The sequence below is a fragment of the Clytia hemisphaerica genome, unplaced genomic scaffold (assembly GCF_902728285.1).
Source record: "Clytia hemisphaerica strain Z4C2 unplaced genomic scaffold, Clytia hemisphaerica genome assembly, whole genome shotgun sequence".
Lineage (NCBI taxonomy): Eukaryota > Metazoa > Cnidaria > Hydrozoa > Leptothecata > Clytiidae > Clytia > Clytia hemisphaerica.
The window spans coordinates 363,769-381,438 of record NW_027103829.1 but is presented as its reverse complement, the minus strand read 5'-3'; the positions used below and the strand labels follow the sequence as shown (position 1 = coordinate 381,438).

The 17,670-nt window shown below is 35.7% G+C and overlaps 1 protein-coding gene across 1 annotated transcript; it reads right to left on the bottom strand.

Moving 5' to 3' along the window:
• Nucleotides 1-1,877: 1,877 nt before the first annotated feature.
• On the bottom strand, nt 1,878-12,984 carry LOC136806784 (kelch-like protein 12). The gene is made up of 6 exons (XM_067063362.1): nt 12,723-12,984; nt 5,473-5,615; nt 4,064-5,144; nt 3,627-3,814; nt 2,869-3,064; nt 1,878-2,184 (listed from the first exon to the last, which is right to left on the bottom strand). The coding sequence occupies exons 1-6, from the start codon at nt 12,800-12,802 to the stop codon at nt 1,878-1,880; spliced, it is 1,995 nt and encodes a 664-aa protein (XP_066919463.1). The 5' UTR covers nt 12,803-12,984.
• Nucleotides 12,985-17,670: the final 4,686 nt, after the last annotated feature.

The following is a 17,670-nucleotide window of genomic DNA, read 5'->3' as shown; positions in this document are numbered from 1 at the left end:
CGATTATTCAATTCCGAATAAAAGACATTCAGCGAAAAAAAAGAGAAACACCTGGGTAATCTAGTTAAAAAAGCCGAAAGTAAATGGTAGACAAAGTAATGAGTCAAGGCAAAACGAGATTAGCGTACCACTATGAAAGAAACCGCCTCCGGCGGTCGATTATTCTATGATGTCAGTGCGTATCAAGGCAAGCAAAACAGATCCATTTAGAATTGGAACGACCATCAGGATTTCTGCGACCTTTGATGACATATGTGCCCCGTCGGCTCCATGCAAAATTCTGGACCCTTTGTTCAATTTGTGGATGGGAAATATTTGATCAGAAGTAAAGTTCACAAGATCCTTACCTCAGCTCTCCCTACCGTGCTTGATATTAACACCCAAAGCTTTAGGATTGGTAGGGCATCTGCGCTCAAGTACTTTAACGGTATGGGACCATGATAATCGGTGAATTATTCATATGCTTGTGTTTATTCTTGGATTTGGCGTTTTCTTTGGGGGGGGGGGGGGGGGTGTGGGTTACTTCGTAACACCCTAGATAGTTCATATGTTAGATACGTATTCATTGCTAAAGGACCACGCCCGTCATACACCGTCACGCCCACCGTTAAGGCTTTAAGATTAAGAATTTTTGAGCTCTTGATGCATCCCTAATGTTACGCCTAAAATCCTTTACATTTTCTATAAAATATACTTTCGCAAATCAACTATTCTGTGTTAATTTCTTTGTCTGTGGTTTTAATCATTCCTCATTCACTCCTTTTAGTCCACTTATGTTTTTTCAGTGTAGGGTTCTTTTTGCATTATTTTCATGAGACATTTCGAACACTTATCTAAAATATTTCTACTGAGAGGAGGAGTTAATACGCAGTGGACAAGCTTGGATCTTTTCCCATAACTTTTTTTGGCGCAGGTAAACGTATTGATTGGGGAGGGGGTTTGTAGGGGTTCGAAATACCGTTTTCCTGCTGAATCTCGGAAACCCTAAAATTGAAAAAAATAATAACACCGTCACACCGGTTTGTACAGGTTCAAATACCGGCTTAATGACAAAAAATAAGGCCAAATACCGTCACCGTCTGATTTTAAAATACCGTTTTACCGGCCTTTTTTTTCGTCAAATCCCGTAATACCGTGCTAAAAAAGGGCCAATCTCGTCACACCGTAAAAGTACAAACACTCAATTGATTGGCGAATCAAAAAAGAACTCGAACTTCTTTAGTAGTTAATACTGTCAATCTTATTTGAATATCAAGTAACACAAAATATATTCATCATATTCTATTTTACAAAAGGCAAAAAATTAATATAAAAAAGCAAATGGAATGAAAAGACAATAGTTTTTGGGAAAATTTGCTTTGGCGGCGGGGGGACAATGGTCGGCTACAGGAGAGCTTTGTCATTTTGAAGATCATCCAGAAACAAAACAGGCGATGCAGGAAGATATTCATTGAGAGAGAAAAGTTGTCACCAAAAATGAAATTTGTCCCCGATACTTTTGGTATCGTATTTACAAAAACGAAAATTGAAGAAAATTAAACTTCAAAATATGTTAATTATTGTATAAAAACGTTTCAATTTTAATAAATTATATACAATACAAAATGAAAGTTCATAAGAAATATAAATGTTATAAGATCCCTCGAAGCTTTTTACCCAAGACATTTTTCAAACGCACCTTAAAACTGCTTGTTGGGTAGTTAATGATTTTGCGCTATTTGCTAGTATGGTACCCATATTAGGTGTTACACTATATTGTTAAAAAATGGGTGAACTGAGAGACTTACTTTGCCAAGCTTCATCAAGTTTCTTGATTCAAGAGACCGATTAGAAAGGGTAATATATACTCAAAGCATGAAATAAATATTAACACAAATCTACTCATCAGTCGAGGAAGTCAAAAAAGCTTCAGCTTCTGTTTGTGTTTTCTCATTACCTGAAGAAGATGACTCCGAGATGGAACGCAAGGAGCGTATTCTTGACGCACGATAAGCCGCCATATCACTGTTTGAGTTAGCGAATAAATTCAAGATGCATTTTCGTGGGAAGTTAACCGCTACTGAACGAATCATTGTTGGTGTGGGAAGAGGCGAAACGCGACGCCACGTATCTTGAGCGATAGAGTAGACGTCAACGTGGCTGACGGGAATATGTGCACTCCAACCACCACAAATGTAAATGTTTCTGCAGAAAAGAAAATAAAAGATTCATGTCAAGAAACCTTGAGGAAATCTTATACTGTAAATCACAAGGAAATCTCAAAAATATTGTATATGGCAACTTCTATTTCATACGGAAACCAAGCAAGATTGTGAATTCTGTTGTTTTGAATTCAAAATTTACTCTTTGTTTCAAAAAAAGGAGAGGAAAGACTAAATTTTCATCAACAAAAAATTGAATTAAAAACAATAAAGAACGACTAATTTAGCCATTCCAACCCCTGGACCGTAGTAGTGAAACCATCCCCAGCGATTTCATTCCTTTTTGTACATTACAGAGGTTAAGCACTAACGGTTTAAAGAACTATAAATTAAGCATACGCTTTGAAAATGAAACATTAGATGCAAGAAAGGTCCTTTGTCCATGTGGAAAAGTAGAATACAATACAATAGACATTATCGGAGTTTTTGCTTTTTATAAAAAAGCGATGCATTGTGGGATTGTTTCGAGTGTATTACAATAGAATTCCCTCGAGGAATTCCTAAGAGATTTCTATTGTTATTACAATTCCACAATGCATCACTTTTTTAGAAAAATCAAAAACTCCGATAAGGTCTATTCTTCTAAAAATTAAGCAATAACTTATAGGACAATATGATGCTGATAGATACTGAAGTAATCATTCATAAAGAATCACACACGACTTACCCATTCATGGCAGCGGCGCCTGCGTGATGTCTTGGTGCACTTAAGGGGCTTGCAAAAGACCATTCGTTCGTTTCCAAATCTAATACTTCCATCGATGAATGATAAGTATCTCCATGGTAACCACCAATAATGTAAATACTCGAATCAAAGTATACGCACATGGCGTTCTGACGTTGCACTGATGTCTCTGGAATAGCTGATAAAGAAAATGGAGTTTCAATGTAAGTTAACTCTTTCACAACATTCAGAATTACGTCAATTACGGAGGATATACAATCAAGGTTGTAATACATTTATTTGAGAAAAAAAGAAAAATCCAACGAAATCTTATAGCCACAAACGATTTGGAAGCGGGCTAACTTAGGTTGGAACGGTAGTGTTTTAACGCTAGACTTAGATTAGGTCCTTAGGATCTGAGGATTCAAAAGTTTAATAGTGGCCCAACGAGACTCAGAATATAGCCTGAAAGTTTATAAACCCCTTGATTTAAGAAAAAGACCAAAAGCGACTTTCTCGACCGAACTTCAAAAAACGAGGAAATAAAAAAATCCTCCATATATTTTGACGCAGATTGTAGTATAGCCTAGATGGCAAACTTCGACGTCCATAATATCTTAGTCTTGTAAATACAGGCTTAGTTAACTAAGCTTGAATATAGTATACATCTTTAAAGCTCAAGATCCAATGTTTTAGTTAAATCAAATGATTCGAATTAAAAGGAGTGAGTTGACTTAAAATAGAAAAAACAGGGAGCTTACAGCTGATATCCCATACACCAGTTTCTGGTTTATAAACTTCTGTCGTCAGTCTGTATTCATGGCCGTCGTATCCTCCAATCACGTAAATCGATTCGCCGTCCGACACATTACATGCGCCGTCTCTTGCCGTCGACATGTCGGAGATTTGTGTCCATTGATTGGTACGTGGATCATAAACCTCCGCTGATCTGATGGCACAAAAGTAAGCGAGCTTATCATGACTGTTCAATTTAATTCGCCTAAGTTCAGCTCATTGGAAATACTAATTGTTGTAGAATCCAATTTGCAATTGCAAGATTGTTAGGAGAAGAACTGATACAAGAACAGGTAAAAAATGAACTGCAAGAGTTACCTAGTAGACCGAATTATTTTACAACCAAAATTTTGCTCAAGTTTTATAGCACAGTGAAGTAAAAAGGAGATTTTATCAAGCTTACTTTAAAGGGAAATTCCCATCATAACCACCGATAGCATACAGTTTCCCTTCCAAATTGACGAGACCGAAATTGCTTCGTGGTGTGTGCATATCAGCCATTGGGATCCATTCATTTTTCTCAGTGTTGTAATACTCTCCAGTACGTTTTCGTTTCCATTCCAGTGAACCACCTACAACGTAGATAGTGGACCCAACAACATCCATACCTGGACAATGTCGTGGTTTGCATTTCGTTATTTCACACCATTTTCCAAGTTCGCTGTTAAATAAGTTCAATGTAGGCCCACCCATAGCGATAAGGCTCGGTATACATTGAATACATTTTCGTGGATTTATCCATGATTTTGGTTGGAGTAGATTAAAATCACTGTCTTTGGAGAGAGTCCAGTTTTCAACGGTAAGACGTAAGGCGGAACGGAAGAGAATTTCCAGCTCAGGAAATGTACGTAAAGATTTTTCATTCTCCATGACCTGTTTTAACATATCGTCACTAACGTATGGTAAATGTATAGCTTTTAGGACTTCTACAAATTTTTGCTGACGTCCGTATAAATCATGATTTAACCAGCGAAAAGCTGCCTCTAAAACGTAATCTTCGCTTGGTACTGCTAAATCTTCAAGAGATAATACATCAATAAGTTCATCAAAACTTAATTGTTTAAAGTCATTCAGCGCTGAAATATCTTGGAAAATTGCGGATATAAATTCCAACGAATCCTCCATCAAAGTCAACAATGAACAACTTTTAGCGATACTGAAAATCTGTAAACAATTGCCACCGTCTAATCGGTCGCGTAGAAATCGCGCGCATCGTTCGCGTAAGTTTTTCAATAGAAACAAACAAGCTGCTTCTAAAATGTCTTGTATAAACTCCTCGTTGATGATTATTGATCCCGTATAAACGTAATTCAAAATGGCTTCCATGCTTTGGGCACTGACGCCCGATATGAAGACTTGTTGGCCGTGATGCGCCAAAGGACCGTTGAACATGCTAGTAAAATAATCACTGCATGAACATAATATCAGTTTATGAGTGTGAAAGGTTTGTTGATCAACAACTAGCGATACGTCTGTCAAAACACCTGAGAAAGAAATGGGAAGAAATCGTAAGAATACTGGCTCAGATACCCTTATAGTATATATATATTCAACGCTTGGAAAACTTAACATTGGGGTATGAAATGAAGCTAGATTTCTAGGTCTAACAGATGCCGAAAGATTTTGAGCACAGAGCAAAGGGCAGTGCGATAACATATATAGAAGATCTTTAGTTAAAAGGTACTTATTAAAGGTGTTTTACGCTCGCGACAAAAGAAAATAATGACGTACCCTAGATCAGGGTAAAAAGTTGATTTCATTGCTATAAATATGTTTGAATCCCTCTGAACGGAGAGAAAAAGAATCAAATACCTTGTCGTCTCATTTTGTTGGCGGCGTCAAAGAATCCATTTTTGATGTTAACGTCGACGAATTCTTCTTGGAACGGTTTAGTGACGGACGGATGACGTTGTTGAAGTTGCGTCATGGTGAATTTGAAGGAATCCTCCTTCGACCTGAAGAATCATAAAGAATACACGTTTTTTTTTTTAAGAAACACACTTTTAAGAAACATGAGGCTCAGAATGTCTAAAAACTAAGAAACATCTAAGAAACATGCTGAGGCTGAGAAGGAAAAAAAAACATTCTTTAATTCGTTTTTTTAAGAACCTTCCAATCCAGCCTTTTATAAGGCTGATTATGTCAAAAAGTTTAGAAACATGTAAGAAACATTTAAGACTCAAAAGGCCGATTTCTTAAGAAACATTGAGGCTGCTTGGTAAAACTAGTTTCTTAAAAAAAAAAACGTGTAAACCATAGCTTTTAAAGAATGAATAGGAAAGAAAACGAGCTAGTTCCTCAAACACACACAAACTTTTATAAGGAAACCTAAAGATTAAAACTAAAGCTGCCGCTATCCATAGGGGTATCCAAATTCGAAGAAACCCCTATAATAAGGTGACATAAAATCTGATTTAAAACTCAGGACTTTTTTGGCGCTTCCACGCAAACCTTTAATGAACAATCTTAATATGAATATAATACTGCTCTATTAACTTATCGAGCACACGATGAGGAGAAGATAAAATCCTTCCAAGAAAAAACATTGATCGCCTGAAATAAGTTACTTACACCAACGGATTAGAATAGGTGGATTAAGAACTCATAGAAAACACTCCTCGTTAGGTTATCAAACTTTTTTACGAGTTTGCTAGCAATTAAAACTTGATAAGTTGTAAAAAAGTTGTAAAAAATCATTACTTTCAACATTTTCATTGGTCATTACGTATCACGTGGTACATTTTAAATAAGAAAATGCACTTTTTTAGCCCTTTCTATCCAATGCAGAAATTAGCCAAATAATTTGAAATTTATTTTCCTAATTCTAAATACAGTCTTCTTTCACCAGTATGCAACCCATTCGTGACCCATCGATAGTTTCTTAGTTATAGACCATACGTTAATTTTCACTTATCTGAAGATTGCCATTGACAAAAGATTAAAAATTTACATTAAAACTGGTCTAGCGTTTGTTGATGCTAAAACTTAAGTGCAGGATTTAAAATATTTGCAAAATCATCAAAATTGATCGAATCATAGGACAAATTCGTTTTCGAAACTGTATAAATTGGAAAATTGTTCTTATAAAAACAATGAAAAAACTAAACGAGGAGTGCGCAGAGTCATTTACAGATTTTTCTTGTAACAATGAGAAGACAATGGATCTCTCTTGGGAGCAACGAGAGAAGTTAATCCACCTATTCTAATCCGTTGCTTACACTACTTTGATATCCATTTGTAACAAAAATTTCTTGCCAATACTAAGTAAGAATGATCTTTGGGATATCGACACGGGTGCATGCAATCAACTATTTGAGTACAGTTTTTATAACATTTGATGACTTAATTGTTATTGTAGAGTATTAGAATGAATTTTTACACTCTGTATTATTAAAATAATTATTTAGTCTCTCCCTCGTGTATTAATTTTTTTATTCTAGAAAATTGGTCAAATTAAAACTTTACACCTACTCTCGGGTACCTAATAGCCGGGGGGGGGGGGGGCCCGCTAATTAATTTTTCGAAAATTTTCCACCCAGGACATTCTTATTCCAACCCCCCCGCTTATTGATTTTCGGGAAAGTTCCCTCTTTTGCCCTAATTCTGCTGTATTAGCCTCTTTTTCGAAAATTTTCCACCCAGGACATTTTTATTCCAACCCCCTGCTTATTAATTTTCGAGATTTTTTCCAACCCCCCTGCTTATTCCAAACCCCCCGGCTATTAGGTACCCAAGAGTACGCGGAAAAGGGTAGTCGGGAAATAATTTTGCTTTAACATCAGTGCAGTACTTTTTACACGTCCTGTCAGTAATCTCATATCTTTACATATGCATTGTTTTACTTAATCCCTTAAAGATTATGTCATTATTGTATAACATAGTATAAAATAGTAACATTATTGTATAACATAAGCATAGTCACGTGATTTGTAAGAGCGGAGCGTCCGCATAGCAGTTGTTTCGCGCAGATTAAGTAGGACTAGGAAAGACCCTAAAAAATTCCCGTACCCGTCTCATCTCCCTTTTTTAGGGATGCGCAGTGTATTGGTCAAATCATAGTATGCATTGACAAAATAATATGGTAAAGTTAAACTCTTTATAAGAACAAGGAGGCTGAAAACTTTCGAAAGATGATACCAATTTAAGAACAATTCTGAGCCTAGAATAAATAAATTTGAAGCAAGTTCGGCGTCAATGTAGTTAAAGGTCTTGCCCTAAACTTAACCTTTCCAAGCCGCTAACCTTTTTGAGAAAGGCCAAAAAGTTCATCATTTTTATTTGGAAATTTATTCTTTCAAAGGCCATTTCTTGACCAGGATGATTCAGGTATCAACTTTGGTATTGTTGGAAAGCTCCTTCTCTCAGCTACAAAAAATAGCAGATTTCTTTTCTCTGAATCTCAAGTGGTCAGGAGTTATGATCAAAAGACGGTGTATCGGTAAAATGACCTTTTCAAGACGTAATAATATACCTCTTTCGCTGTCTAAGGGTTAAGAACAAAATAAGAAAAATTTAATCTCCAAAATATAAGAATAACGAAGTCTCAATAAATATTTACTGATTCTTATAACGAGAGTATATGTAATGGTTTGACAAGCCAATGGGTTTCAATAAATAACATTTTTTCATTCGAAAGTCAATTCTGAGCTTACACTATTGACGAGAAAAACATACGAAAGATGATATTCATTACTCAACACGTATTAAAATACAATATTTTGTAATATGAAGACTATTTACGTATTTTACATAAACTTTTGACACACATTGTCATAGGTGAAAACAAACGACTGACAACAATTATATATACCCAGAAAGGATCAAAAACAAAAAAAATTCGAGGTGTGGTTATAAAAGCTATAAAAAGAGGGGGGGGGGCGTACGGGGGTCGCAGACACCGAAATACCGACGCATATTTCCTGGATTACCGTCAACACCGACAGCAAAATTTTGTAAAATCCTTAATTTTGTCACCGCATGGTATGTTTGACACCGAAATACCGTCACTTTTTTCTTCAAACACCGAAATACTGATAGAAAAAGGGTTAATACCGTCACACCGTCAAACTCGTACACCCCCCCTAAAAATGCGTATGTAAATTTCTGCATACACAGAGAAAAATAAGCGTAGCCTTTAACACCTTGGAGCAATAAACTATTAAATTCCTGTCATTAGGTGTTCACATAATTCTTGAAATTCATGACGTAATGTTTTCTATCGAAGCATCCCGATTTTGCCAGTAGTGCCAACAGTTTTAAACAACTTTTCTCTAACTTGAATTTGCCACTACTGGCAAAATCCGGGGTATTTTCGTAGAAAACATTACATCGAGAAGATCACAAAAAATAACGCAGCGAATTAAATTTTAATTCTTTATTGGGAGGGGGGCGTACGGTTTTTTGGAAATACGGAAGTCGAACCTTTTTTTCTTCAGAATTTCGAGAATCAGGAAAATTCCTTCGGTGTTTCGGAATTCTGAAATTGTTTCCGTATTGGAAATCCATGAATTTTTGCTTCGAAATTTCGGTATTATAAAGCTTTTATTCCCTTTTTTCGGAATTCATACATGAAAAATTAAATCTTGATGAAAAATTAGTCAAAACGAGGAAGAATACCCAAAAAATTGGTATCGGAATTGCAAGTATTTTCTTACGTAATTTCGGATATGTTGGCAAAATTATTCGGTATTTCGGAAGTCGCTAACCCTGTACGCCTCCCCCTTTATTTCGTGAAGTAAAGTGTGACAAACCTTTTACGAGCAAACCATTCAGATGAAACGTTGATTATTCCAAAATCCTCATCCATATTTCCAAGAAAAATCTCTTCCAATATCAAAAGTTTCTTTGTATTCCAAACCGATTCAAAACTCCACAAAAAAGCTTCCAGAACAAAAATAGTGAATGCTTATTACAAAGTATTGTGAGTGTTCTGAACGTAAACTTCAATATTGAAAAACTTAAGTTGAATAACTTTTATCAAACCTTCTTCAAAAGAATATGACAGATTACAGGCGTCTCGAGGGTGGGTGAGATCTTTAGATCCACGGTAAGGAAGTCACAGCTTTGGATTTTAAAAAGTTGACGGAAATTCTTCTAAGGATAATACAATGGAAACAAAGAAATGACATGGATTTAAAAGATATTTAAAAATCTTAATTTCATTGGACAGTGGCTGCGTTTAGACCAACTGGCATTTGTCATTTGGCATTTGCTCATGAGTGAGTCGATTTTAATAGCTTTTCCATTGTATTTTCTGTCATGGCATTTAAGGAATCGTCCTTTTAGAGTCATTACTGAAAAGGTGATTCCTTCAAGTTCAACTTTGACAGATCAAACAATGAAAAGCATGGAATTTCTCAAAAACTGCAGTCATTAAGACTGAAACTTTTTGCCGTAGGGCTAGGCTATGGCAAATCTTGCAAATTTTACAATCTATAGAAAGAACTGAATAAAAAACGTGCAAATACTTTAAAAAATCAAAAATATCATTTTTTCTCTTTGTTTTGGTTCCTTTGTTTGATTTGAAATGCCAGAAAAGGGGATTCCTTTGCTCAAAATGGCATTTCAAATGCCAACACGCTGTCATCATTAGGCGTTTGACAAACCGAACAATTGCGCGGAACAATAGAATTCAAAAGAATACTGCAAGCAATTACAAATGCCAGGCTGGTCTAAACGCAGCCACTGGCTTTTTTAATGGCAAATGAATCATTTTAAATTCAAAATTCGTTGACAAGAAAACATATCTAAACAGGTTATACAGGACAGAAGCGCGTTAAATACGGAATTCTTTTATTCAGTGGAAAACCACATCAATAAAGGAGAAAATTCAATTAATTTTATCGGCTAATCAATTTCCGTTCTAAATGTGTAGTAGGATTTTTAACGAGAATGCATAAAATGACATCTCTGAAAGGCGTTTGAAAAGGTGTGCGTTTTGAAGAGGAGAGCGCATGGTATCAAGCATGTTCAAATATCTACGAGCATGAGTGATAGTAGCCTGGTCATAATATTTGAGAAAAAAAGGGAAATTCACCGGGAAGTTTTGAAGCCGCAATCGATTTGTAAGTGCTCTAAGGTAGGTTCCGGGGGGGGGGGGTACTTAGGCAAAATGGGTGCCGGGTACGTGCGAGCCATAAGGGTACCTTTTCTCATTCCTCAAAAGTCTCTCAAAGGGGTATAAATTCAAAAGTTAGTCTCCGAAAGGGTCCCAAAATCACAAAAATCAAAAATTTCTCTCTCAAAGGGTCACGATTTCCAAGAATTTTGACCAAAATTTGGTGAAAATCAAACCAAAATTTGGAAAAAATGGATCAAAATTTAGGAAAAAGTCTCTCAAAGGGTCCCAAAATCACCAAAATTTTGTCTCTCAAAATTTTCGATTTTCGGCTCGGACATACCCGTCACCTCGCAAACCTAGTAACCCCCCGGGGGTAGGTTCGAAGGGCAGAATTTCAACTCTGATTTTTAACGCTAGACTTAAGACTTAGGAAGGACCTTAGGATCTGAGGACCCAAAAATCCAAAAATAGTCCAAGAAGGCTCAGAATATAGCTTGGAAGTCTGCCAACCCCTCCCAAATTGAAATATTCGATTAAATGAAAGAGATAGCCCAAAATCGACTTTCTCGCCGCAACTTTAAATCTTGAAAAACGTTAAAATAAGCGGAATTCTCAATATAGATTTGAGGGGCAAACTTTACTTCTATCTAAAGAGAAAGACGAAGCTTCTCCAATGTGATGTGGTGGGTTTGATTTTAAGGACCTAGAGGTTCTGGACCTGGTGGTAGACAAGTCAAATTTTTTTATTTTGATCCTGAAATATTTGTTCCATAGCTTGTGACATGTTATGCTAGAAATGACCTTTCGAATCGATCGTTTTAAAGTCTGTTGAATTGATTATTGCAGAAAACGCAGTGGGAAAGTTGTTATGCATTGATAATTTTTTTCTTTATGATAGAGGGCACTGTGTTTTGAGAGAATCCAGCTGGGAAATCAAAAACAAAGCTGAGAGAGCTATAAGAGCAATCTGAAGGTTTTCAGATACTAAAGAGTTACTGCTTCGAAATCCCAGTAAAATTGAAACCTTGAAAGGGTCACATATCATGATTTGCTATATAAATATGATCGAAATTCTTTCCATATCTCGACCGTGTGTTAACTGAGAACTGAGAAGGAAAACAACATTTCTGAGAAACAGATGAAACATTGTTCGTCATGACAACCACAGAGGAGTGTTTGAGGGTATGATTGTCTATGGATTGCAATGATCGAGACATCACGTATTCATGATTTAATGCTTATAAAGCAAAGGGATAAGGCAGAAAATCAATGTAGTTTGCGAGAAAGGGGTAGTTTTAAAGTTTTGAACAGACCGTAAAAACACAAAAACATGACGCAATTATTTTTAAAGACCTGTCTACTTCTAAGCTTGATGACTATGAACGAGAGATTTATGAATCGGATTGAAAACATGAAAAACTTGTAAATCTGGCTGTGATACTGCTTTTTTCAAAAACATCAAAATCTTTTTAAGGGGTCATTATTGGCTAATAGTAATTAGAAAGTCAGCATAAAAGAAAAAATCTCATCTAATTACGAAATTGTTACATATGACGATGACGATGATGATGCAAATTACTTCAAAAATAGCTTTAGTCCTAGGCACCAGTCAAAAATGAACTTTGAAAAATCAAAACTTTTACTGAATAGTTGCATGAGATGGTAAATTAATCCTTGATAAACGATGGCCAATTACGGTATTCTCATCACCGAAAAGCCGGTCTCGTGAGATCGTGCGTGACTTATTCAGGCTATCGGAAATAAGGAGGCCCAAAATAGAAATAATTATTAGAATTTCTTAAATTTGGAAAGAATTTTGAAATTCAGTCGAAGGCTTACAAAGAAGCTTCTACTATATCCTAGGCCCAAAACAAATCGAACTTTTGCTGTAAAATCGCTAGCGAAAGACACTACACGGTCTCGAACGGGAAAAATCAAGTCAGAACCTTAGATCCCAGAAATATCAAGTCATATGTCCATAATGATAAAGGAACATCCTTACCTTACATCTCCTCTCATCATTTTGGCCAATGGTTCGGTCGGGCAAAACAACCGGAGTTCCTCTGCTCTCTCAACAGCCATCTTTCCCCACAAAAAAAACAAAACTAAAATTTCAGAAACGTTTCCTTTCAACACACCAAAATATATATAGACAATCTCTTTCTTCTGAGAAATATATTTTTTGATGTTTTCTCCAGCGAGTTTTTTATCAACTGATCATATTTTCATTCACAGTTTTCGATTGATATATTCTCATATATTGAGAGACGAAACTCGGTTCAATGAAAAGGCTTATCAAACATTTATTATTAATATCTCCCTTTTTCTTTTATTTGATATCTATGTAATTCTATCATCTCTAGCTTTCTGAAATCAAATCAAGTGAATTTCTTCTACGGCCCCCCGGCCCCCCGTGACACAAGGACATAAGGGTGACCCACGAAAATTCGTGCTGTATGGCACTATACAGGAATACAGAGCACAAGAAAAAAATCATTGTCCCAAGACAATACCCATTTCTGTTTACAATAAATCTAATTTATGCCAGCAGCTTAAGTCTTTAACCAAATTAAGCATGCACCTACTTATAATAAGATAAGTCTAAATCTAACTACACATTATTCTATAAGAACATCCAAAAGTTTTGAAGCCTCAAAATGTTCTTAACCATTTTGTGACCATTTTTACCCATTTTCCTAAGAAAACGTGTGTTTTGAGTCCGCAAAGCCTTAAAAAGTTCTTAACTTGTTCTTAACATTTTGTCCATCGAAGAGTTATGTTCTTATACAGTTTGTTCTTATAAAAACGTGTATAAACCATATTGAAATTCCCTTTGTCAAAGTATGTTAACAGAGCTTTATCAAAATAGATTTGCTTTACGAAACAAATAAAAAGGCTTGTATACACCTCAAAATAGAAAGTATGAAAGTTCATCTAGATATTCCGAGTTACTACATTGTTTTAACTTGATTATGGAATGGAATACGCCCTTACAAAAATCAACAAATTTAGTCTACTGGAATAATATAAAGACAACAATTATCAGCGTTAATTAACACGATCATAAAAAACCCTTTATTCACAAACTGGTCAATTTGAAATTTACCTCTTCCAGATATTTCGAATAGAAATAAAACAGAATGACAACAATTAGAAGCACTTGAAAAGCATCAAAGAGTTAATGCAAACATTCGCAAACGAAGCTTGCGTATTAATCCACCGGGGGAGGGGTACTCAAGGCAAGTGACCTGTCGTTGATGCAGAATGCAAAATTAGTATCATTAAAAAATTAGCAAGGAAAAACAAAATAAAAAGAAACACTTTATACATACATGATTTTCTCCGCAAAGAAACTGCAAGCAAATTCTTAAAATTAATAGTGTTCCCTTCGATCCTTGCTGTAAATGAGAAACTATCATCTAAAGATCTGGTTTTGAACATCCTGTTTTTCCAGAATACGAATGAAAGATCGTGTTTCAGCTTAGCGCTATCAATAACTTCCGTTTTGAAAAGGTCGAGGAGGTACTTTGAATACAATTTGAAGTGCTTGAAAACTGATCCAAACAAATTCCTGTTTACTTATAAGTGATATCTACTGTCAATGACCGAGTGATATTATAACTTGAGACAAAATAAAAACAACCCTGTGTCACAGACTCGGTGGGGCCCCTGGCACACAGGAAAATTTGGTCAAAATAACGTCTCAGATGGGAAAATACCCTTCAATTTCAGCCCCACTAGGTATCTGACTTTTTTTTCATCCCAATTTAAATTAATGTAAAAGATTGCACTCCAAAACCACCCCACTGCATTTTTTGAGCTGGAAACAATAGAATTTCTATCCCCATCGGGATTTCGATAGAAATTTATATCACTGCTGTGCACCGCTGTGGGAAAAAGTTCCACCGAGGACGTGAAACAAGGGTGCAAAAGACAACAATAAAACTGATAGCGTCCTCCACAAAAATGAATTAAAAATGAATATATTTTGCATCAACTCTCCCCTACGCTTTGGAAATTTCATGAAAATGGAGCCCTCTAGAGTCTAGGGGAGATGGAGACAAAAAGAAAACTTTACCTTGTTTCATCACCATCGATTAACTCGAATTGCTCCAACTCCATCTTTTCGTTCTCTTAAAAAAATCTCTCAAAATCACTCTAAAATACGTTGTCTGTATCACAACAAGAAAAAATACTTGCAACTGTCAACTGTCACAGATTCATATGAAGTGATGAAATAACAAATCCCAATCTATGACTTTTTAAATATAGCAAAATTTTGAAGTGGTATAATTAAGGTGCGTGACAATTACCTCGTATCTTTTGATCGAATGACATCCGGCAATTTCTAATGTGGTTTTCTCTGATTGTTGAACGAATGAAAAAAGGGCTGCGAGAAAAAAAAAACACTTTTAGAGGGAAAGGCAACTGGAAAAACCAGAATTAGTTGAAAACTGACTTGTTCAAAGTTAAATTCAATTAGGTTAAAACTGGATAGATGTGAAAGTCGAAAAAATCGTGTTATAGAGAACATTAACGTAAAATTGACACATCTCAATTTTCGTTATTCTTTGAATTTTTGAAGTATCCTAACTGTCCAAGGATCGTAGCAGCGATCGGTCAGGTTTAAATGTAGCCTGGATATCCAAGCTCAAAATTTTAGAAAAAACAAAATTTACCTCAACATACAAAGTTCTAAAATTATAGAGTTTGGTCTCCCTAGAGAATGAAAGTGCAAACCCATGTTTCCAAAAATTTCCTAGCCAACCCAGGGCAGCAAAACAGAAATTAGTAAAAAGCAGCCTGACAAGATCTAAAACCATTTAAAACATCCAAAGATTACACCAGAGTCCATGAACAAGTTTGCATGCATTATCATGACCAACCATCAGACCATGTTTTCTTGGAAAAAAAACTTGCCTCTGTCTTCTTCTTTTTCATGTTTTCATGTAACAGAAAGCTCTATCTTCACTAGCAAGTGGGGGACTATCCTATTTTTGCTCCGCGCCGTGTATTGGTCCTTACGGCTTTAGCGAAGTGAGCGCAAGCAAGCGGACTGCATTCTCATATGGAGAATGCAAATCGCTCTAGGGAGACCAGGCTGTAAACCAGAACATAAAATATCAAAAACTAGACTGTGAAATAGTTTACAGCCTGGATATCCAGGCTAGTTTAAATGCATCACTGATAATGCAACTACACGTTTTTTCTTTTATAAGAACAAACTATATAAGAACATAAGGCTTCGAGGCCCAAAATTTTAAGAACATTCTAAGAACATACTAAGGCTTTGGATACTTAAAAACATGCAATTTCTTAAGAAATTACATCAAAATGCTCAAAAAATGCTGAAAATAAGAACATTTTAAGAACATTTTTAGGCTTCAAATCCAAAGAACTAAGAATATCCGAAGGCTTCGAAAAATTTTGACGTTCTTATAAAAAAAAAATGTGTAAACATACTGGTTTGGTCATGGTCAAATATCTGTAGAAGTTTCGTTCGAATAACTTTTAGTTGTTTACAGTAGCGTAGACAGGGTTGAAGGAACATTTGCTTAAGAGGGCAGATTTAAACGACTCAGTAATTATGTTTTTATACCACCTTAGTCGTAAAAATCTGCTCTCCTACGCAGATCAATCTTCAGCCCTGTCTACGCTACTGGTTTAGATGTTTGGAACAATCTTTGAGAAATATTTATCTACGTCAATCAAGCAATATATAGAAAATATTTAGCAAACATAATAATTAAACTTTTGGCTCAGAATGGTAAAATCCAAGCCAAGAGAGAAATTAGTGTGGTACCTAGGCTGCAATTAAAAAATAATTCATCAGTAATTGATGGCTATACCAAAGGTAAAGTATCACGCAACAGAATCATAACAACAAAGCCACGTGGTAAACACGTGAAAATCACGTGAAGGTTTTTCCCTTAAAACATAGTTCCCAATTGATGACATATACAAATACCCCAAAAAGCTCAACACCACTTAAAAGTCTATAGCATTACTGTACTAAGGGTCATTAGAAATAAAAATACAATATTCTCTCGGGAAACCATAAGAACAACATTAACTAACAGTAGCGTTGCAGAGTTTTCAATGATTTATGTTGATCTGAAGTTCATTTACAATGACTTCTTTTTCTTCTTCATTGGATGACTTCAAAGGTTACATTCCTCATACATAAAAAATGGCTATCGATCACACAAACTCTACAACAATTGCCTTTCCAGCTTTTAATCAAAGTTCAGAGACTGTCAGCTGAGTTAGTTTCCATTATTATTCATTATTTGTAGATAACAATGCGAAATCGTTGGATCTATCTGGTTCATGGTTCAGATATGTTAATGTATTGGTCAAGCCTTGGCCAGGTACGAGGAAAGTTATCCAAGGTGATGGATGTTTTGAATTAGGACAAAATAAATCGAAAATCATTGGAGAGTGGTACGCGAACAATAAAGCTCAGCCAATGGCGGTAAAAGGATCAGTTGAATACTGGATGCCCATTGGTTCAGATGGTTATGTTATTTCTGTAAGTCCTAAAGTCTGGTGTTTGTGAACTTTAAGTTTGTTTCAGGGTAATACACCCTTAACTAACACACCGCATCTGGGGTTTAGGGAATATCACTCATATGAAGTATGAGTTTTGGAAGGAATTTACCTGACTTGTTTTAAAGGCAGCCTAGAAAAGCCATGCACTGAGAAAAGATTTTCCTTGAGAACCTAGTCCTTGCAAAACCCAATAGTGCTGCTAAGAGCTGATAGGTGAATAGTCAGATCTGCGTTTCTTTATAGTAATTAGTAGCAAATATTTAACAATACTTCAAGTTTGTCTCGACGCGGCCAAACGATGGTGATGAGTTTTGTTGGTGATTTCAAAGCTATAACCCCCTTTTTATATTTCTTCAAGCTACATGGTCAAAGGAACGTAACGAAGCACAACAAGACAT